This window comes from Falco rusticolus, chromosome 5 (genome assembly GCF_015220075.1).
Source record: "Falco rusticolus isolate bFalRus1 chromosome 5, bFalRus1.pri, whole genome shotgun sequence".
Lineage (NCBI taxonomy): Eukaryota > Metazoa > Chordata > Aves > Falconiformes > Falconidae > Falco > Falco rusticolus.
In genome coordinates, this window is record NC_051191.1 from 669377 (window position 1) to 692887 (window position 23511).

General features: G+C 43.6%; 1 protein-coding gene across 1 annotated transcript in view; it reads right to left on the reverse strand.

Annotated features, from left to right (window-relative positions):
* Positions 1 to 1019: 1019 nt before the first annotated feature.
* The window catches only part of LAMB4 (laminin subunit beta 4), a 44559-nt gene continuing 22067 nt past the window's right edge, over positions 1020 to 23511 (reverse strand). The window contains exons 18-34 of the mRNA XM_037388154.1: positions 23071 to 23248; positions 21562 to 21705; positions 21105 to 21336; positions 19381 to 19538; positions 17578 to 17802; positions 16230 to 16450; positions 14940 to 15036; positions 14213 to 14588; positions 13686 to 13846; positions 10363 to 10568; positions 9255 to 9458; positions 7532 to 7676; positions 5490 to 5697; positions 4755 to 4893; positions 4295 to 4471; positions 3137 to 3290; positions 1020 to 1750 (exon numbers count right to left, since the gene is read on the reverse strand). Of these exons, the coding sequence (XP_037244051.1) occupies positions 1611 to 1750; positions 3137 to 3290; positions 4295 to 4471; positions 4755 to 4893; positions 5490 to 5697; positions 7532 to 7676; positions 9255 to 9458; positions 10363 to 10568; positions 13686 to 13846; positions 14213 to 14588; positions 14940 to 15036; positions 16230 to 16450; positions 17578 to 17802; positions 19381 to 19538; positions 21105 to 21336; positions 21562 to 21705; positions 23071 to 23248 (3165 nt within the window). The 3' untranslated portion in view covers positions 1020 to 1610. The remainder of the gene's footprint in view (positions 1751 to 3136; positions 3291 to 4294; positions 4472 to 4754; positions 4894 to 5489; positions 5698 to 7531; positions 7677 to 9254; positions 9459 to 10362; positions 10569 to 13685; positions 13847 to 14212; positions 14589 to 14939; positions 15037 to 16229; positions 16451 to 17577; positions 17803 to 19380; positions 19539 to 21104; positions 21337 to 21561; positions 21706 to 23070; positions 23249 to 23511) is intronic.

Genomic DNA, 23511 nt, shown 5'->3' on the forward strand with positions numbered 1-23511 from the left:
TGCCTGCTTTTAGGTGTCTTTTGTTAGATTATGTCGAAGTTGTGATTTGATAACATCATCTTCACCATAGAAGCTATTATATGGGTAATGCATGTTGCACATTGCCCTGGAGCACAGCTGGTTTGAGTTAAGAAGAATATCTTTGAAATCTCCTCTGTGCCAGCAATTCCCACCCAAGCCTCCCACTGCAAACAAATGCTACTTTAGCTCTGCTAAACACAGAGTGATAGCTACGGAGGGTTTATCTCCATTAAATCGATAAGGATTGTTTTATGGGTGCTGATGACATGAGGACGGGTAAATGCTAAGAGCCCTGTATTCCGGCAGAGCATTCCTTGTTCTACAGATGTGGGCTGGGCTGCATCCTAGCTCTGAAGCAGTGCTGGGCTCCTCACCCCAGCTGACTGAAGCCTATAATGGATGCTTCCTGTGGGACAGTCCATCCGGGAGTGACATGACTGGTTTTAACTGATGAAAAGCCATCGTTAGTCTGTTCAGCATCCTGCAGGAGTATGTATACTGAGGGTGGGATTTTGAAACTGAGGTGTAGCTCCTTTCGGTCTTTCAAAACCCTAGTCCTTCTGTAGCATTTGGTTAGCCCCAGTCTCCTTCTTTACATGTTAAAAAAAAAAATAAAATTATAAGCTAAAATTTAAGGACAATTCCTGTGTTCTTTATGGCTACAAGAAACTGCTGAGTGAACCCTGACTTCTGTGAAGTGCTGCATGTAGGAGAAGGGCTGGACAGACTTTTTTAACACTTGTGGCCCTTTAGATTCACTGCTTAATCCTAAGAGCTGGAGTTATTCTCCAGTTGTTGATTGCATTAACAAAAAATGTGGGAATTTTATAAGCATAAGAAAAACAGGCATTGCAGGAGGGGCATTGACAAAGAAATGATTTTGAAGTTTTTTCAGCATTAAGCATCTGTGCACTGCCATCCAGTGGGCACTGGGGAGTTGGCTCCCCATCACCCACCGCTAATGGGCCGCTGCTCCACGGAGGTAATGCCAGTTGCAGTGGATTTTCAGTGAACGTAGGGGAACCCCCACATGGTCAGGGGTTCCTAGTGCCCCCTCTGCTCTGTCTCAGTGAAGAGATGGGGATGGAGGAGTGACGGTACCCTGGGGATGCTGCCGGTTGTCAGCAGGGATGGCTACAGAAGCCCACAGCCCTTCATCTGCGTCACCCCATCCCAGTCTGTGCAGCCCTGTGCAGTGTTGTGGCACAGCCACAGGTTATAGGGTTCAGCAGAAGACACAGGGTGTTGGGAGTCTGTCTTTGAGGCAGTGACCTGCAGCTCTCGGAGCAATCCTGCTTTTGCATTTCCAACCCTCTACAGTGAGAAGCCCTAGGCTGTGCACAGGCATTTATTACAGAGCTCCCTCAAAGACTACGCCTGATTACTTAATGAGCTGATTTATTCAAAGGTATTTCCATATAAACTCCACTGGACAAAAAACCAACAGAAAATTACATTATTCAACTGTGCCAAAATACAATAGGCACCTTCAGATGTGTTTACAGGGGACAGCCCTCCATGCTGGGAAGCTCAGGAGGTGGTAAGCACAGAGACTTCAGTTGCCTTTTACCTGATGGTCTGTTCAGATCCTAACTTTTGCATGTTGCATACTTGCTTTCCTGCTCCATGATTTCGTTTTTAATGGCTATCACTTGTTCCTCTAGTTGTCTCAGTTGCTCTGCCTTGTCTTGTTTGGTTTGATTCAGGTCCTGAAGCTTCTTCTCCAAATCTGGAAGAGTAGAGAGATGCAATGATACTCCTATTTATTGTGTAACTAAAATCCAGGGTTTAACAGTGTTTCTTTTTCCAGCAGTTTTAGAGGCAATAAGCCCATTTCAAATGGGGAATGTTATATATGCAACTGGAGGGAAAAGTCTGGCTTCTGGATAGCAAGACAAATGTGACAGCCTTAAAGATATTAATTTCTTAGCATCTGCTTTTGTCCATCAGCTAGGATGGAGCCCGACACAGAACTCTTAAAGGAGTTGGTTTAAATGGAAATGCTCAAAGGAACACTGTGTCCACTGATGTGTGTAAAGCCTAGAAAACGGAGGGTGTAATGAGCTTAGGTCTGCCTCATTTACACACATGTTTGCTGCTGGTCCCTGTGAAGCTACACCAATGTAAACATATTGGTAATGAGTCAAACCCACATTATTCACTGCCTGTTTCCAACACACATCATCTGGGCATTTGGAGTGACTGGGATGCTCTTAATGCTTCTCTTCAAGCTGTATGATTAGAAAAGTTATTCAGATCCTGTCCTGAAGAATTTGCTCCTGGGATGGAGTTTCTGCTTCAGTTCCACTGACGTTACACAGTATTTTTGGATGTTGAGCCTGGCAGGATCCTAGGCCCAAGGATTCCCAGTGGGAATGCCCAGACCTTCACTACATGTAGAATTAGGTTCCCTGCATGTGATTGCATGAGATGTGCTCTTCCTTTTTGGTGACCGTCTAGACCCACCCAAGCAGCTGCATGAGGACTGGTGCTGGTATAGCCACAGCAGCTGCCATCTCCGTTGCCCATGACCCCTTGGCCTCCTGGCCACAGCCCCGCAGGTCCAGGGCATGTTGGCTTCAGTCTCCACAAGCCAACTTTTGTACCTGGTTTGTTCTGCCATTGCTCAGAGGTGATGTCTGAAGGGGAGTAAGTATGGGCTGGTGGAAAACAGCTACCCTGCAGCTCTGTATAAAGCAAGCCATCACTTGGGTAATGTAAGAAAAGACAGAGCGCAGAGGAAAGATTAAGGTCCAAATGGCCAAAGCAAGCGCATAAATCAAGGCTTCCAGCTAAATCTGCAGCCAAGTTTTGTGCAGATTTTGCACTTGTCCTGTTTTTAAGCTGAATCAAATGACTGCAAGTCCCTATGTGGACACCTCTGAAACTCTGCTTATAGCAACCAGTTTATGCCAGAAAAAGTACATAAGCCAAATCATTTCAACTACTTTTAAACTGTTTGAGTAGCTTCAAGCAGGCATTTTCACCAGTTAAATTGTTTTAAACCCGATTTCAGGTGAACCTAGTCAGTTAGTGTCTGTGGGCAAGGCCTTCAGTTTAATTCATAACGGTCACAATTTTTGCTGCTTGCTATAGAAAGAAGTGAGAACACCACCTGTTATTTTTTTGATTTTTTTTTCAGTCTCTTCAGCCAGTTTTTCTGCTTCTTCTTTCAGCTGCTTCACTTTTTCTAGTGTTGCTTTGGGAGGTCCTTGGGTTTTTAGCTTTTCTTGAAGAATGGTGTACTTTCTTTTAATGTCAGCAAATTCCTGTAACAAAATTCTGTTACTTAGTTGAAGAGCATCTCATAATTTATCTGGTATGCCGAAGGAGATTTTTATATTTTTTTCAATATCCTCTTTGAACCAAACTTTGAATCTCTCATTATCTTAAAAAAAATAATATCCATAATGTGTGCATCAAGCAATGCTTTGCAAAACCTGATAGAAATAAATTAAAGCAAATGGCCAGTAGAGCAATCTAAAGGAAGGTGAGAATATAAAGAAAATATGACTTCAGATTTTTGAAGCTTATGCTGTTTTTACTTATTTTGATAGGGCTTTTTGGTAAATTTCTTTTTGCCATGAGGCTTAATTCAAATTTAATGAATTATGTGTAGCAACATTGAGGTTTTTTTACATTTTTGGCTGTAGTAATATTTACTGGCTAATCTATTCCCTGCTGATTTAGGTTGCCACTGTTGAGGCTGCAGATTAGATTTCACCTAGATTTCTTATAATCTGGAAGCTTGATCATGCTCCAAGCTTGCACTGTGGGTGCCTGGTTCTCGCAATTTTAGCAAATTTCTAGATGCAGTCTCAAAAATTTGAGCTACTGAAAAGCACCCCGCCAACTAAAAACTCCAAGTTACTCCCACAGCAATTTTCTGTGAAGGAAAGTGTCATGGGATGAATGGCCAGGCTGCTTCCATCACTCACTTATTTTAATACCTGGTTTTATGATTTTTTCTGTTGTGTGTACTGGTGCCCATGGTGACTACAAGTCTTATACACAGTGCAAGGAAAAATGTCGTAGAGCAGCCAGAGAAATGTATACATTTTCTTTCATTCAAGCAAACAGAAGTGTTACATGCCAGAAGCCTTGAAATAAAAAGTAAATTATTCTTAACCTGTGACATTCTATGCTGCATGGCATAAGGAAAATGTTAACAGTTTTGAGGAGAGCAGGGTAACACAATTACACTTCTGAATCAAAATTACTATTAAACACGGAGATAATCTTTTTTCCCTTAACACATGACAGAAATACTTACTTTATCAATATTCTGGGCTCGCTTGTGTGCTGCTTCTGCCCCTGCTCTTGCCTTTGTGGCTTGATTCTTGTTCATCAGCATTTTTGCCTGCAGTGAGGCAATTCCATCTTCCATCTCAGACTGTTTTGCTGACAAGTCATTCAGTTCATCATTTGTCTTGTTCACTTGGTTCTCAGCCTAAAACAGAGCAATTGGAGGCTGTGGTTTCTTATGCAATGTCCATCCAGCCTGCAGAGTGTGGCAATGAGGGAGATTAATATCAACTGACTAAGAAGAGGAGGGAGACTCCTGAGCGGAGTAAGCGATTAAGAAGAGGAGATTCCTGATTACGGAATCCGTGTCATATCTGTGCCACATTCTGCTTTTATTTATTTAAGCTTACATTAAGGAAACTTTGAGATTAAGTATCTTTTTCTAAAATGTATCTAGTAAGTAAATCAAAATATTTACAGCAAGATACCTGTGAGATTTGTGTTCTGATGTCTTGTATCTCTTCATTTAGCTTTATGAAGGTGGTTTTGGAGTGTCCTTGGGACTTCGCAACATTTTTTAGTTCATTATTAATTTTATCCACAGGTGGAAGAGCTTTAGCTGCTTTGCTAAAACAGAAAAATAGAAGTGTGTGTAGTGATGTGGAGAGCAAAGGAAGAACACATTTCAAATGCAGCCATGCTGCCATGCAGAAATGTTCCCTCAAGTCCAGCAACAACCATTAAAATTGTGGCTCATAAATTGGCAAAGAAAAACCTCAGTAAGGGACTTTGTGTGGGAGCAGATGTGCTGCTGTATTACAGGCCAGGCTGGATGCTGCGGGCTGCCTGGTGGTGCCCTGCTCGTAAGGAAGACTCGTGGGTGAATGTTTTCTCCCTCCCTAGTTCTTGTTGGCTCTTTCTCAGCCATATTTAAACTTCCCAGGTGTAATACTCCACTAGGTCCAATGTGAAAGTAAGTAGCTGCTTTGGCCTCTTTTTGACTCTGCAGGCTGAGGAGCCAGGAGCTGGCGGGAGCTGCCTCCTTGCAGCACTGTCGGCTCCTGCATGGTCATGGCTTGTGGCTCGTTCCTGCTGGCAAGCTGCTGTCACCTGAACTTTCCCTCCAGCGTTACTAGGATACTGCCTGGGGCATGGAGCAGTCCTACCATGCACAGTGCCACCCCAGCTGGAGCCTGCACATCATACGAGAATACCCTACTCACTCAGCTTCTTGTGCCTCCACCAGCAGCGTCCGAGCTTCCTCCCTCTTTCTGTTTCTCTTATTTGCATTCAGTTTGTACTTCTCACAGTGGTTCGTAATGCTCCTGATTTTGCCAAGCATGCCTGTGAGCTCTCGTGGAGTCAGGGGAAGGTTTATTTGCAAAACGTAGTTTGCCACCTTCTCAATGTCTTCTGGAGGCGCGCTCTCATCTGCAACAGAAATGGAGGTGAGGATATCCTGAAGCAGCTCTTTCCTCCTAGGGGAATGTAAGTGGTCGTTGTGGCTGCCTACCCTTTGAATTATGTGGGAGAATAAAGCTGACAGACACAGCAAGGGGGTAAGAGAATTTTGTAATTTAATATTATGCTTCCCGGTACTGCTGTTGGCGTTGTCAGAACTGGCTAAAATGAGGATTTGAGCCCACTTTGAACTGGGTTATTAAAATTCTGATGTAGAACTGAGCCCACAGAAGGTTTTAAATCAGTGCACAGCACAGCTAGATGTGTCAGAGCCCGTTTCTCCCTTGGCCCCCAGATCAAAGAGGTGCTGGAGAGACCGGGGTGTGAATGGAGCTTTCCAAGCCGGCTGGTGGGTGTAATCCCTTCCCTGGAGTCGCCACAACATTGAGGAAGTGGTTCCTTTGCTGGTTAATGAGAAAGGCTAAGCTACAGAGGGAACTTGGGTCAGACTCAGATAGGATGGGAATTTACAGTAGAAAAAACTTATTTTGACAACTCCCCTTACAAATGAGCTTGTCCTAGCTCTTCGCTAAGAGGCACAGACACACAGTTAGAGCAGTCCATGCCTTGTGAAGTCTCACCATCACTTCTGTTTTCTGCTCACTCCCCTTTATAGACAAGACCTTGGGTGGTAAAACATTTGAAACATATTAAATGTTTTTGCTAACGCTCCAAAGCAACTCACCAAGAAGTCAATAGAAGACATTTACTGTGCAAACAGTAGTGCGTTCCTGAGAGCTATTTTCTGTAGGAATATATTAATCTAAAATTACCATTCTCATCGATGTGGAATACAGCAGATTTAATGTAACTATATGCATCTCAGCTGTTACTGTTCTCAAACTTCAATTTACAAAACAAAAATCCATTCAAAAATGATTTTATAATTGTTAGTAAATGCTGTATGTCTGCTAAGAAACATAAAAGAGCCAAAGGAATTTTCAATTGCTATCAAATAAAGATCTGAGAATCTTAAGGAGTTTTTCTTCCACTTCAGTAAAATAATTTCAATGTTCCTGAACAAAGGAAGTCCTCTGCTCTCACTCACATTTGGTTGTAGAGTTATGAATGCCAAAGGACTGCCAACATGCAATCCTTAGAAACTTATGAGACCAGCTCCATCCAAAAGGTTGAAAAAATGTTACCACATTTGAACTCCTTTGATGTACATCTGGTGAACAACCTTAGGGTCCCTTTCTTACAGCATTTTTCTGCATTTGTGAGGGTGGATAAAGTTTTAGGGTATATATAGTTGGTTTTTTATTTTTTTTGTGAGAGCTGTGAAGTTCTACCAGAATCCTTTGATTCCTCGAGTTACAGCTTTACGGAGACGACGGAGTGGTATGTGTCCTAATTCCCACGCTCCCTACGGAGAGCCTCTATTTATGGGCCTGGAAGAATGGGGTGGAATAACAATTTGAGGATGCATTGGACATGGCTGGTCATTATACATTGTATGAAATTATCTACATTGTATGAAATTATCTTAGTAACCCTTTACTCAGATAAATCAGGAACTGAGGGAACTGCATGCTTCAAATTAAGCACTTTAATAAAAAATGACAATCAGAATGTAACAGATCTATTGGAAAATTAATACAAAGTACTGTCACTTGGGAGAAAGAAGCACTAGAAAAAAAGGGATTGAAAAAGATTGCACAGATCAGGAGGAAGATGAGAAATTATGTGTGAATACAGCTAGATCATTTTCTGGTCACCTATTATGCTATATTATATCGGAATATATATAAAATTAAAATTAATATATATTAAAAATTAGTCCAAAGGAACTTTGCACATTTACCTAGTAAGAAGTTTCTCACTTTTCGGATGAACTCCTTAGTGATCTCTCCATCAACTTCAATTTGATTCTTAGCCCTCTCCAGTTGTGCATTGAATTGTGAACCTTTCAACTTGCTGTCTTCTGCCACTTTTGTAATGCTTTCAACCTGGAAATATTATTAGAAATCGTAGTGCGATTTTCTGGAGGTTAGCTATCATTGCTTGACAAGATGAGCTCTTGACACAAAAGTGATTTTTATCTAAGCCTCAGGTGGAATCATTTGATGTGGCTTTGAAAAGTAGTAGGAGACCCCTTTGGGGAACTCCCCAAGTTGCTATGTCATGGCCTTCATCTGGCCTCAGAAAAAGCCTAAATCAAGCATTTTTTTGTCTCTGCAACCATGCTAAACCACAGCCCCTTCTGTTTCTAAAAGAAGGTGCTAACTTATTTTCTATTGCAGTACTGCAGTATGTCAGTGATCAGATTCAGTACAGAAAAGGCATGTATTTTCATTTGCCCTTCCACATTTGCTGTTAAAAATACGCTCAAGAGGACACAAATAAGGAAGATAGAGTTTAAGGCTTGTCTTTAAAAATTAAATTAGTATTCTTGATAATTTAAATGAGAGCTTTTAATCAATCATCGAATTTCAATGGCATTTTGCTTTGTTGGGGGCTATGCTTTGCCTTAAGGCAATGCACAGGTACCACCTCTCTGCGATCTGTGGAGGGAAAAGGTTTGCCATTTCCCCATGTAACAAGAAAAACGGTGATGTTTTTACTTCTGAAACGTCTTGAGGTACTTCACTCATTTTATCACAGAGCTGCCTGGGCTTGCAAGCACCAAAGGCAATGTCCCTGCCACCCGGCACTCACCACTTCAGCAAATGCCTTTTGCTGCTGCCTCTCTGTGTGCTGGGGCCCCAGGCATGTGCCCCGATTGCTCATTTCTAAACCCGTTAGCGTTAGCTATGGTGCAGTGTCGCGTGCATTTTAAAAAGAGGAAATGGATGCCCAGGCACCCTGCAGGGACAGGACAAAGCCACAGCAGAATGGCACTTCTGTTGGAAAACGTGTTTGCCTATAACTCAAACAGGCATCGTCTCTGACTGTTATTAAGATCAAACTGTCTTTACCGGTGTTCTGGGATTTGTCAGTTTTGTTTCCTTGGCACATGTTGCATTGGCCACACTTTGCTTTGAGTTACTTTTCACTGCTGCTGTGCAGTACAGCTGACTACTTGATGCCCTTCTAAACATCACCAGGGGCAAAAAAGCTTCGTCTTGAAATTATTTGCAAAAATTATTTAATGGCAAACATAAGAGTAATACAAAGTTGTATAAATAGAGCTTAACGGTGTGCACAGCTGTAATCCCACTGCAATACGCATGGGCCATACTCAGGCTTCTGACAAATGGTGCCATCTGAATCTTTCCCAATAAAAACAGACAATATTAGCCTGATGCCACCAAGTTCCATAGTTGCCACAGGGCACCATGACCTGCGAGATCTTGGCAGCTGTGAGGAAGAGGAAAGCATAGCTAGAGCCATAGTCTCTTGGTGGGACTGGCACCTAATACTTCCAGTACTGAGCTGTGATAGGTCTATGACGTCAGGACAAGGTCCATCACTATGTCACTGCTCTTTATTATCCAAGGAGCAGGTGAGGTTTTGTAGATTTGTCACCTCCCAAATCTCACCCACCATCCATTGTACTGAACAAATATAGGTTTGATATACAGCACCTGATTCTCAGGTTCCTGTAGCTGAGTAGTCAAGTTGTTTAGCAACACAGCAGTCTCCTCAGCTTTCCGGAGGGTTTCAGTGGAGAGAGGAAGAGCTCCACTGCAGTTTGGGCCACCGCACTGCCTGAGTCCGTGACTGTCCTGGCACAAAGCTCCCCCGCAGGCTGCGGTGGCACAGGGCTGGTCTCCCGGCACGCCACAGATCTGCAATAAGGAAAATGCTTATGTCAGGACTCCTCTGGGGCATGAGATACACTCCTGGGGGAAGGAAGATGTTTGACGACGCATAAATATTGAACATATGATGGGATTTTCCTGAGGAGATGCTGGTTTAGTCTCTCCAAAGGTGAGTATTGATGCCAGGTGCAGGTCCCCTTCCCATTCCCTGAAGGATGCAACGGTAGCCCATGGCTCCAAGCATCCTTGCAGGAGCCATCTGTTGGGCTTCACGTGTTGCACTAAGACCCTTGCTTCACCCCTCTGTGCCAAAAGGGCTGGAACTGTCCCCTGGCCACATCCAGCCCACGGGTCAATGGCTTATCCTAAAGGGTCCAGATCACCTCTCACATAACATGGTACCATGTCTAGCCCTCCATATAGTTTGACACAGATGTTGAGACTAAAGGTCTAGATGGATGATCTCTCCCAGATTTGGCAGGGCTGGTTGAAGGTGCTCTCAGGTATTCATTGCTGTCCCACAGAAGGACAGAATTCCCTTCCTCTCCCATGGGTGATGCAAAGGATAAGGTGAGCGCTCCCCATCCACTCCAGGGCAAAGTTGCTCTGCTTAGTTTAAGTTACTGATGGAGGAGGTTGGGGTTAATTTTTCTGGGTTTACACTGACATCCTCTTGAGGCTAGAGAGTGCTTAAACCGTTCTGTGTGCTAGGTCTGCCCTGGGAGCAATGGCTTCCAGAATGGTGGTAGTAACCACAACTGAGAAGTGCAGCTGTTTCTGACGTGACTGCATGTCTGTGCCAGAAGAGTGTTGTTTTTTAGATTTAGAAATGCATGTAAAGCACCCTTTTAAAATAAAACTTCCTAACAGCATCAAAAAAAAAAAAAAAGAGATTTTTGTTTAGCTCCCATTCAAAATTCACAGTGCCTACCTTTTCAGTCAAGTTTTGGATGTTGGGGCTCTTGATCATCTTGAGCTGTTCCAGAACATTGCTTGCTTTCAAGGCCTGATGGCCCAACATAGCCAGTGAATGGTTCCTGGTGTACTCTGAGTCCCTTACAACAGGGGTTGTCCCACTGGTCTCCTGTTCTGCCAGCGATGATACTTCAAAGTCTTTCCTAATGTTGCTGACAGCCTCTGTAGCAACAGAAGTAGGGTTTAGTACCAACTGTGTTTTGGTTGCATTTAATTCACGTATCTACCTGAATTTGGACAAACGGTGAGTGACAGGCGATTCAGTTTGTTGTCACTGGTGTTTGATTTGGGACAGCAGGGAGGGACAGGAGCTGTCATTTCCTCAGTCAAGCTTTTTAATCCTTTACTCAGCCAGCTGCCAAACAGGACTCTTAACAGGAATCATGTTTGATATTCATAAAACCTCCTAAACTAGATGCAAATACAGTGGATCCCATGTCATTCTTCAGAGTCCAAGTTGTATGAGAAGCCAATGGAAGACACAAAAGTAGGAAGGGGATCCCATTAATAACACAAACTGCTACTGATCTGCATTTGTCAGTAGCTCATGCATTGCTGCCATTGTCAATCTGATAAAGTTCCTATCATTTATGCTGTTTTGAAGTTTAGGCAGGAGAACTGTTTCTGCCAGTTGCAAAACCTATGAAATTATCAGCTCTCTGATTGTGAGTCAGGAAAGCATTTGTCCTGTCTGTTCAGCATACCATGCAAAAGTTAAATGGTCTGCTAAACTGAGCCCAAAATTTAGATTACAAATGGGAATTTATGAGTTTTCTTTGGATCTGGAAAATCCAATTTCAGGGTTGACGTATTTAAAAAAACCCCAAAATTTCCTTGATAAGCTTGTAGACCAGGCAAAAAATACTTTCCAGCAAGAGTCTTTCTTGTTTGCTTAGTGTAAGCTTTCCCTTCAGCATACTCAAAAGGGTTGGAGAATAGTACATATTAATAGCCTAAGGAAAAGGCTCAGGCATTTTGCAAAACACATAATTTAAAGCTGCTGCTGTTGGGGCTTCCCAGATCTCCAGAGAACCCAAGTTGTCCCCAAATCTCCAGTATGGGCAATGAGCCAGAACTGATGTGTTGGCAGTGAAAAAGCATTAGAGGTCATTTATTAACATCCCTCTTTGTGCTGGTAACTGACTCAGTTACTAGTTGAAGTCAATGACAAGGCACTCATCAAGTCCTGCATGCTTTGAATCAGGTTCTAAAGCCCTTGGGGCCTTGCTTTGACTGAAGCTGAACAATGTTTAGCTATTGTGTGGAACCAAGGCTATTTATTTTATCTTGTAACTCTTGGAAAAAATGTACAGTTTAAAGTTAGTTCCGAATACAAAATACCTGGCAAGAGGCTGCTGTAACTCCATATCTAAGCCAGAGACTGTTTTCAGTGCAACAGTTCCATTGCAGGAATATTTTACAGTGGTTCAGCTCTCCCTTAAGTGGCCCAAATGCATTTTTCACACTTGGTTTGTGACAGAGCTGTAGAGCTTCCAGGTTCCTTTACATTAAATATAGCATCTTAGCACAGGCTTGATTTACAGCCTAGGAAGCTGTACTCACAGCATTACCATACCACAGTGGCTGCAAAGGCTGGAAAGCCGTAATTTAATGAGATCTCATAAAGGCGTTCTTTCAAGGACACTTGTGTCCTGTTTTTTCCAGTGATTTTAATACATCATTAGATATTGATGTTTCCAGGTCAGCCGGCTGAATGCACACCTGTGAGGAGTCTGAGTCCTGATCCTTTGCAAAGGGAGGGAGGGAGGAGCCCATTTCCCAAGTGTGTCTAGGGCACAAGTGTCAAATGTGCCACAGATGGTGAACATGGCCACATCTTGCTCTACCCGAGGACAAAAAAAAAACAACCCAAAAAACAACCCACCCACCCCCCAAAAAAAGAGAGAGATGAAAAAGCAGACAGAGCCAGACCCAGGATGTGCTGCTGGTCCCAAAATGAAGATGGGGTAAGGGAGAAAGGCTTCTTCCCGGATATCAGAGAAGCTGGTAATCTTGAGGGAAATGTTATTTCTGTGCTGTTAGATGCCTGGTAGCAGGACCAATGAATATTTGTGGCCCCAACCAGAAATTCAGCTTAAACTCAAGGTCTTCCCCTCCCCACACCCCCGTGTGCTTTTTATAGGGCTGTTTATCCATCTCTGGAGGCTGAAAGATGAAGTGGGTTTGGAACGTGACCAGACAGCACCATGGATGCTTCAGCTGTGCATCCACTGACCTCCCTGGGGTTTGTTGTTTCTTTGCCTTGCTGCCTTTCTCAGAGTGCACGACTCAGTTCGATTGGGAAGTGGAGCCTGGGAGAGCTGCACTGAGCGCTCTCGCAGGGACCTGAGTGGAAGAGCTGGCCCCAGGGGCGCTTCCAAGTACAACAGGGCAGGGAAGCCCTAAATCTTAATTAATCCCTCTGTATCCCTTCTTCCTTTCCCTCAGCTTTGTATCCTTTAGACTTTTCCTCCCTTTATTTTTTTTTTTTTTGATCTTGCCTAGGCCAATCTTTTTCTTGCCCAAACGAAACACAGGAACTGTAAATGGGAATGCCTGTAGCTTGTGTCTTCTGTGGTGCATATCTTGTTTTATGGGGGTTCGTATCTTGGCGGCTGTGAGTATACTGCTGACAGTCTCCTGCCATATATTCCCGTCCTTCTCCAGAAGCCAGTCTGTGACATTGTCATTACTGCTATTAGCAGCTGATGGAGACTATACTTAGCTCAAGCACAGACAGTGTAATTCTTTCAAAAATGCCAAGGAACACAGTTCTGATGTCATATATTTTGATGATGGAGAGCTAGTTCCTTACTACATAAAGTCAAGTATATTCCCATGGGAACACTAAGAAGTTGCACTATGACTCTCTGCTTTAATTAAACAAACCCCATTGCTGTACAACATTCTTTAAAGTATTGCTAAGAGCAAGAGAAGTCATAAGTGGGGAAAAAATCCTTTGCTGTTCTACCGTATGATCCGTGTCAAACTGGGTGGCTTTTAAATCTCCATCTAAACATTGGGATTCATAAGACTTCTGATTGACATGACCCCAGCACATGCATCTGAAATTTAGGATGGTAGAAATCATGGCATTTTAACATAAAAGCAAGTTTGGAAAATCAGTATAAAGTGTTGTTAGTATTTGTATTTTTGTGCTGCCATACAACATTTCAAAGATCCCTAGATTCTAGTTTTCTAAGGTTCAATGGTGAGAAAAACATTCTGAATTTTCACAGAAATTGTTCACCTATTTCAATTAATTGCTGGCTGCCTTACCTTTGAGGTTCAAGTAATTAAAACTTTGATGCAGATGTATTTTCTGCTGTAGAAGTTCATACACTAGGTCAGCTTCTTCTCCAATGTCTTCTATGTTCTTGTTAAGGTCAGGAAACTCATACGGTGTACTGTGAGGGGGATCCATTTGTGCAACTTTTTGTCTGAGAGGGAAATGGCAGTTAAGCAGAAGTCAGACCAGATTGGTTTTAAACTAGAACTGATATACACAATATTTTAGAGGACAAGAGAGAAATTTCTAAATGAACAGAAACATTTACTTGTAATGGCTTATTTAGAAAACCCTTAGGATGAACTGGAAAATTCCAGCATTTAATTATACGGCTGTGAGGGACAAATAATATATATAAGGATTATTTTGTTCACAGATTTATTGAAAACAGCGACTTAGGAGTCCAGCATCTGTGTGCTCTCAGAAGCAGGACTTTATGTCTAAGGATGGCTGGTGGAGCCCGGGGGAAGACTGCTTTCTCAGCCAAGGATTTTTTCAGGAGCAGCTGAGCCCTTACTGAATATAGCCCTGAAAATTCTTGATGCCTGAGAGGGCCTCCAGTGAAAGAACAGGATGTCTCAAAATTCTTTCAATTTCAGAAATGGCATCTTCAAAGGCTTTGAAGCGCATGTCACAGATGGCCATTCGTCCTTCTTTATCGTCGAGATTTGCAGCAAACCTCATTAACCCCTGAACAGTCTGACCAAGGGTAGTAATTTCAGTGTCCCACTGATGAAAACAAAGATGACACTGACGGCAAGAGGGAAAGTTTTTCTCAAAGCCGCGGCCACACCGGTCGCAAAACTGGCCAGTGACACCAGCACGGCAGTTACACGTGCCAGTGGCTTTGTCACACTTGGGCTGGCTGGTTCCCTCCAGGTTACATTCACACGCTGCAAGAAAGGGACAGCAAGTTAAATCCAGTTGTTCCTTTTCCATGGGACATGCAAAAGGTACAATCATGCACTTCAAGACAATAAATGCAAGCCAGTGTTTGAAATGGTAGAGCAAAGTGGATTGCCTGGCTAACGCCTCTGCTTCATCTCTAACTTCCACGGTCCCATCATAACCATAGAAGGAACAATACAAATAAATAATATGAACACTTTTAACCATTTCATGCACACAAATGTATGAAAGCCTGCTTCTTTAGATGCATGTCCCATCTCCCCTATGAATATAAAAAGTAAATGCTTCTTTTGAAGCAGTTTCTAATCCAGTTGTCCCCACTTCGTAATACTTACAAATGCAATGCGTCTGGGGATTGCCAAAGTAATTATCCTCACATTCATTGCAACGTCTTCCGCCGTAACCTAGCTTACACGGGCACTGGCCTGTAAGCTGTAAAGACAGTTAGGATTAAATAGCTTCCTGCAGAGCCATATGGCTGGATATACATTATTTACTGTGTTTCTTTTTCTCCCTGTGACTTATATAGCTGTGTGGGGACTGCACTGATCCTGCTTGCACATGGTATTTGAACACCATGGTTTACACAGTATTGGCCCATGCTTCCTGTCTTCTTCCTGAAGGCTGTGAAAACAAAGTGGACTTTGAGAGGTGGCTCTGCTTTACTAATATGAAAGACTTTGTATGTTCCAGTCTAGAGATGTTCTTCAAGAACTCATCCTCTGACTATGATTGAAAAGAGGATGCTTTTCCTTTGCAAAACAGATGAATGAGCAAAGTACTCACCTTCGCATTTCAACTTTTAACGACATGATATAACTGTAACTGAAAACTCTGAGGGTACATTATGCACATTGTCCTAGAAAATTTATTTTGGAATTCAGCTGCTAAATTACACTGCAGGGAATTATAGCTCTGATAACTGGTACAGCTCAGAACAGCAGTAGTAGTTCTTTGAAGTTAAAAGCTACGTTTGCTAGGAAAAATAATAAGTCTGCTAAATAAACTTGAACAAACAGAAAGCACATTGAAAGGAAAATGTGAAAGCACATCAGCAAGAACTTGGGATAAGCTCCTGGTGCTCTAAAGTCAATAGCAAAATTGCTGTTGACTCCATGGGACCACAACTCCACCTCTCTGTTCTGAAATGCTGTATTATTTTTTCTACATTCTAGCCCTAAAACATGCACAGGAAACGAAGATGTGAAAAGCTACTCTAGCAGTCTGATAGATGAGGCATGATTCCTGTAATGGCCACAGCTGCTACTTTTATAAAAATAAACGCTTTAAAAAGTACTCATGAGACACTCAGGTCCAAGCCTGGACTTCCTTCTTCCCTATACATATACTTACAAGGCCATTTTTTCCTGTGTGACGTTTTCTTAGATCCACATGACAAAGAAACACATAGACAAAGAGAGATTGTTTACAAGCAGAGCCACATTACCAGAACAGCACGTTTGATACAATGACTCCAAGTGTGATGGCACCAACTGCAAACTTCCAAAGACTTTTTGTTTTCAGAGAGCCTGACAGACAACTATCCTCATTTATAAGAGGGTCCCCGCTGTGCCATGCCAGAACACCACCACCCCAGTTCCTGGAAAGCAGAGTAATTTTCTTGCCTGGTTGCACTGGTTGCTTTGGGAGTTTTTTGGATCACAGTCACAGATCTGACATCCTTTTCCACTAGCCAGGTCCCAGTAGCCAGAGGCACACTGGTCACATGTCGCGCCTACCACGTTGGGCAGGCAAGGGCAAGCTCCAGTGGCTGGGTCACACAGACAGGCTGCATCTCCCCCGGGGCACATGGCAGGGTGAACACCCGCTGGATTGCACATGCACCCTGGAAAAAGAAGGACAACTGCTACAGCAGATGAGCATATAGACAGCGGATGGACAATCAGAGCTGCATATAAAGCCCATGCTGTTGGTTTACTCCTAGTAACCTTGAACGCATTTTTGATCTCATATAGTTTACTTATGTTTCCATAATAGCTTATATGTTGCTTTGAGCAAACTTACTGGGAACATTCAGCACTTAACACAGGCAAGAAAAATTAAGGCGTAGTGAATTTTGGATCTTATTAAAATGAAATGTTAAATATGCTAGGTAAGGAGAAGCTGTTTTACAGTAGGCACTATGCAGTGTGGGAAACTCCAGTAAGCCAAATAAGATAAGAAGCCTTCCTTGTGAGGAGCCAAAAGTCCTTGCTTAACCATTTCTAGCGGACATCTTCCAAGAATGCACAAGACATGGGTTTGAACTGTATTTTAGAGATTCCCAGGAAGAGTTTCTTGAAAATACTTATAACTGTCTGGCCTGTAGAAATTAGACCCTCAGTCAGGCACATTTGTGAAAATTTGTGTCTTTGAGAAGTGTTGGGAAAAAACTCATGCCTTGCTGTTTTGTTTTTTTTTTTTTAAACACTCCTGGCTTTCTGTTAAAGTGCTGAATTACTGACTGTCCTCATGGAGTCTATTAAATTGCCTGAACAGACTCATTCTAGCCACTTAATGAAAACAACTGGTAAGGCAGGGAGCTCAGCAAGGGATCATCTGGTTAACTGAGCATTGCTTAGTTGGCATCAGCCAGCAACATGGATAAACAGTTATCTTTGAGTCCTTTACTTTTGATCCCTTCCTGAATGGGCTGAACACACATTTATTTTTCTAACAGAGTACTGATTACATTTCACAAATTAGTATTTCCTAGAAGTGATATGCAGTATGAGATTTAGCAAGACTTGGGCGACAAAGAATTTAATAGATGCCACATTAACAGTTATTTGTGTCATTGATAGATATCTATTTGGTACACATAGAAATGTATTTGATATTCTCATCATGTTTTGCTCCATTGATCTGCTTTAGTTTTACTGTCCCTCCAAGGGCTAACCTCTCCCTGTAGCCTAATTACTTGAGAACTTTTCTGGGTAGTAATACACGGTTGCAATGCTGTTGCTTACTTACTTTGACAATTTTGATCGAGGGCTGAGCCAAAATACCCTGGTTTGCAGAACTGGCAGTTTGCTCCATGGGTGTTGTGTAAACACTTGGTGCATTCCCCGGTGACCCTGTTACAGGACTCTGGGTCTGTCAGATCGATGTTGTTATTGCAGGGACATGGTGCACAGTCAAGCCTGGGGCTGCCTGGGTTTTTGTAGAACCCACTAGGACACTCATCACACTGACTGCCTGTTGGAGGAAGGTAAAAATATTTGCTGGCTGATGGGAATTCAAGTGAAACATGTAATTTCCATGTAATACTGTTAAAGGATTCAGATTGTCTGTTCAAACGCACGTTTCCAATGGAAAAGATCCACCAGTCTGAGACTGTTGCCCTTCAATCCTACGGTCAGTTTAAATTACACGTCCCACACTGAAATCTGATGGAAATGCACTTTCATCATCCCATGCCGTTTTTATCGAGGAAATAGGAGTAAACAGGTACCCCCTCACACAATACCTCCAAATATCTTTTTCCAGTGAAGTCCTTTCAATGGCAGTGGTGAGGATTGGCCATATTTGCAGGATTTTCCCTGGGCCCTTCACCCCAACACCAGCATGGGAAGGTGTGGGCTGCCCTTTCCTGGAGGAACACAGAGTCCAGCAGACCTTCCCTCCTTTCCATAACCCAGTGGAGGACCCTCAGGAGGATATACCAGCTCTGGGACACTGTCCTCGCTTGCTGGCATTGCAATTACTTCTGCATGCCATCCCAATGCCTGCCATGACTGGAGTGCTACCCTCTCTGCATCTCAGAAACCCTTCTGAGTTGGTGTTGCTGCGACCTCATTCACTGGCTCATCCTCAACCAAGGACACTACTCCTTCACCATGGTCTTCAGGACCACAGCCTTTAACAGCCTCTGAAGTAGTGAGCCCAGTGCCACGGAGGTGATCAAGAGCCTTGTCAGAAGGGAGCAGGAGGAGGATAGTCCAGAACTAAGAACTGCAGTGGTTTGTGAGAAGTTCCCTGGGTGAGTACCAACAAGGATCATTTTGGTCCTACAGCAATTACTCAAGCAAAACTGCTCTTGACTTATAAAGGAACCTGGCCTAAGTAAAGATGACACCATTGGTTTAGTTTTTGGCAGCGTTTCCCATTAGGGATTGCTTCCATCAATGGAGACCTTTCTAATGCCCCGGGGGAGGGAAATACCTTCAGGTTTCCCTGCAGAAATTCAAGCTACGACAACGGGATCTTAGGAAGCGAGGCATCAGTTTGCTGCAAAAACATCTGTATATGAGACAACTGAGGATGGGAACTTCATTTCTAAAGTGACCATCTGAATGGTGAAACAGTCACTTTTGGGCATAACATCAAAGCTAGATTCCTCTATATGAAGAAAGATTTTTTTTCTGATTAGGAAATTTTATTGGGTCTTTTTGATGTCCTGTTCTTTCTGATTTGAATTTCCAATGCTTGTTTTTCAGAGGTAAGGAGCAACTACAGTTTTCCCCCCTCTCCCCATCAGGTTAATGTACTGCCCCTGGAAAGGAGGAGGTTTTCAGAGAATTTCAACAGACTAATGGCTTCACTGTATCCACACAGATGATTCCCTTCTTCAAACACTAATTGCATAATCCCTACTCTTCTCAGTCAGGACTTCCTCACATAATTTCAGTAAATTTGAGTGTTAACTTTCCTTACCTATGCCATTACCATTACCTCACTTGTCATTTCTGAACAGAGGATAAGCTGAGGATGGTCATTTTTCTCTCTTATGTTAATTTTAAAAGAATCAAAACAAGTCCTTATTTTGCTTTGTACCTGAATATCCCTCGAGACAATTGCAGACCAGTTGTGCAGACTGGGAGTCCTGGTAACAGGAATGTGCGAAATACCTGTTGCTTGTAGGTGCCCCTGGGCACATGCATGGGCGGCAGGGTTCTCCGTTCAGAGGGTTTCCATAATAGCCATCCACACACCTGTCAAAGCAGTCAACACAAAGCAGAAGAAATTGTCAAGTACTCTTTTCAGTCCCCTCAGCTGAACCAATGTAATGTATGTATAATTAATTTAACACTCCAGGTCATTGTAATACTATCCCCATTAACTGGTTACAGATATACTGAGCTTCAAAGATGTTCTAAAGTGGAAAATCAGAGCTGTATTCCCAAAATTTGGAGCAAAAGGAAAAAGCATATCCTTTCTTTTCAAAGAATATTTCTGAAGACTTTCACCTACTCTGGAACAATTTTATTCTAAATTATAATATATGCATATGACATACCACACATGCTCTGCATAGACAGCTTAAAGCTGCCATGTAAAAATTCTGCATATTCACCTATAACCACACACATTCGTCTATTTCCATACACACACACAAAGTGTTTGGGACGACATTGGAAAGTCCTGACATGGGCAAAAAAGCAACGATTCATTCAGAGCACTCGGAGAATATTGCATGTTTTAGATGCAGCATATATTTTGAAGTCAGCCATGCTCTGTCTGACATGTTCTGCAAGCGTGGGGTGACGGCTGTTTCAAGGCAGTGGTGGCTGTCCTGTTACCCATACAGGCAGGGAGCTCTGGGGGCTCAGCTACCCCTGCCATCCCATCTGTCACCACCACCTCTGCGTCCCAGCACCCTGTAGCCCTGCAGCTGTAGCAACACAGCACCTTCTGAAGCATCCTGTCTTTGATCTGCTTTACTATGACAAATGGGAGCACAGTTCTCTCTATGTACACAAGCCAGGCTAAAAGTCTTGGCTATTCAATTATCCTTGCCCTGGGGTGTGGAGCTCCTGTAGAGGCACAGGGCAACAAGTAGTTCAGTCTCCCAATTTTAATATATTTGCTGCCTACAAGCACAATAGCCGAAGGCTGTATCGTCCAAAAGCACTGCAAGAAAACCTCAGTAGGTTTCATGGGGAAATACTAAAAGTGAATTACAAGGTACAGTCTAGCCAAACTAAACAGCTAAAGAATTTAACTCTGACATCCATGTTGAGCTCTGATGCTGTCGCCACTGTATAAAATAAAAAAGAGCAGCACTGTTTTGAACAGAGCTGGAACACATGGGAAAAGTGATTTGCTGGTTGTATGGAACTAATATGACCAGAAAACAGTACGTGTTTATTTAAGCTCCTCAGAGATAACTGCAGGTATTAAAATGAGTATTCAGCACGAGGTTAGTCTCTTGGCAATGTAAAAGCTAGCAGGAGTCAGCGGATCTCATACACAGTGCTTTGCACATGTCTCCAACCCCATGGTGCCATGGCACCCATGTCTCAAATGCATTCTTTCAGAGAGCCCACTGCAATGCTGTCTGCGTGCCATGCCCGCAGTCCCCCCACAGGCATTTGTCAAACCTGCCATAGGTACCTGCCATTCAGCAGCTACACCCAGTTTAATATTGAGCTTAGGTACGTGTTTCTGGTTAAGGTCAGCAATGCATTCACGGCATTGTAGGTGGGCCTCCAGCAACACAGGCATTTCAAAGAGCACCAGTGTTTGGGTGAGCTTTGCAGCACTGTCCATCAACTTACCTTTCACAGTGGCTTCCAGCCGTAAACCCACGGCAGTTCAGGCACTCTCCAGTCAACGGGTCGCAAAACTCTGCATAGCCGTTACACAGGCAAGGACGGCAGTGGGGAAATCCAAAATACCCAGCCAGACATCGACTGCAGCGCTGACCATCCACCTCCCGGCGGCAGGAGCACTGCCCTGTCACCTGGTCACACAGCGAGCTCAGTGAGCCTTGCGGGTGGCACTCACATTCTGGAAAACACCAAAAGCAAAGATGTGTCCTGAAGTTATTCCCACAACCCTACTCATCGCTGAGACTGCTCAAAGGCAGCGCAACAGCAGGCATGGAAAATCCATTATTTGTGGAAACATTTTTCATATTGCTTCACACATAATCATGGATCCAAAGCCCTAAAAAAATCGGGGTATGCATGAAGAGCCAGATACTGGCACTGGTGCTAGCTGCCAAGTACTCACCGTAGCAGCCGTGGAAGCCGAAGCCATAGCTGCCCGCAGAGCAGGTGTCACAGCAGCGTCCCACAACGTTGGCTTTGCACTGACATTGTCCTCCCAGTTTACTGCAGCTGGCGTTGAGTGACCCTTGGGGATTGCACTTACATGCTGCCAAGGGGAAAGAAAATGAAAACAGGTTTGGTTATAAGGGAGTGTGACTGCCTTCGTAAGCTTGCACTTAAACATGGGAAAGAAAGAGCTTGATTACTCTTATCGGGGTTCCCTAACCACTGATGGCCATAGCTTGGATTATTTGATGCTGTAGCATCACCGGTGATGGTGTATCAGGCACCAGCACAAGTCTCGGTGTTGGAGCTGCCACTTTCAGGGCATCACCTTCAGTGCATATTTGGGACAGGGCAGAAGAGGGCATAGCAAAATGTAGATCCAAAATGGAGATATCCTGAAGTTTAGAAAGGTTTGCTATAAATCTATGTCTAGCTGCAGCACTGGACATAACCTGCAAGTAGTACTTAGACAGCCTGCACCTGTGTATTGTTTGCTGCTTTCTGGACACCTTGGACTAATTCGTTGAATGAACCTGGTCTGCTAACCCACAGAGGGTGTTTGTCTAGGATGCTCAGATGTCAACGCTAGAAAGCCAAGCGCCATGTTTCATTGGGAGAGTCCCATCACTATGGGAATCGAACTAGTGGGGAGTTCAGCACAGCCCAAACTTAAATGAGCAGGGTCTGTGCCTATAGAGCCATGAGCACATCACATGCTGTGTGAGCAAGGCATTGGTCCTTCTAAAAATAGCCCAAACCAAGCAAATACTATCAGGCCCATTGGAGTCAAGTCTCCCTGGAAGGAGCTGGCCACCAAAGTTGTCCAGGAAGGCCCCTCCTGTTACTGGAAGTGCAGAGAAGTTCCATTTCTCTGGCCCCAACACCAGGTAAGTCTCCTAAGCCACCGAGCCCAGCTGCCCTTTCCACAGTGGGTCCACAAGACTGCCTGAGGCTTCAAACCCCATCTCCCACCACCTTCTTGCCAGGACACCTCCAAGGTTTTCTTGGTGAATCTTTTCCAGCCCATCAGCTTGTGTGCCAGCATGCCTGGATTCCTATCAGGGCATTTAGCTGGCCTGCAGCATCCAGGGAGGGGGCTTGAAAACTCCTCTGTCATTTTACAGCAGCAAGAAAAGTAGGAAAGTTACTGCTTTGGCTATCTGGTGAAGCCGCATCTGACTGAAATGCTGTTCAGAAAACACATGAGCACTGCCGTGGTCCCCATCTTGCTGCTCCATGAAGCTCATCAGGTGTGATGGAGCCCAAGAGCCATGCCACCAAAAGGTGTTTGCAGAGCACTCAGGGTTCAGGGGACGTATCCTGCATGTCCATACATACCACATGCTGATTGGCCTCACTTACCTACACCACCATGGGCTGGGAGCTCTCCAGTCAACATATTCTATAAACTCAAGGGAAAACCAGTAACTGTCCAAAAGAGCTGCCTGTGCAGGCTGCTCCTTACCAACGGCGCCGTTGTGAATACGAGCTGACATGCTCACTATGAGCCGTGTGCATGCTTCAGGCAGGACATGAGGTCCAACTTCTGATGCAATTTCAATACAGTGATACTTCTGGTACTCATCTAAATCCTTTTCACTGCATAAGTTCTCCACGGAGCCAATTCTGGGAATAAGTCCAAGCTTTGGCATTAAAAGGGAAAAGAAAATACTTTTGCTTAGATATACTGAAAACCAGAATTTCCCACATTCTCTTACTGTGCTCTGCATTGCAAGGACAGAGGCCCAGAGCACTACGTTTCCAAATCTGCTGTTGTGCTGCTTGGTCATCTAAATTCACATTTATTCTGAAGGTCTAGACATTCCCTGAGTTCTTCAAATAAAAGAGACCCTGTATATAAAAGAATAAGATTATAATAAGACAGATATATGCTCAGAACTGGTTT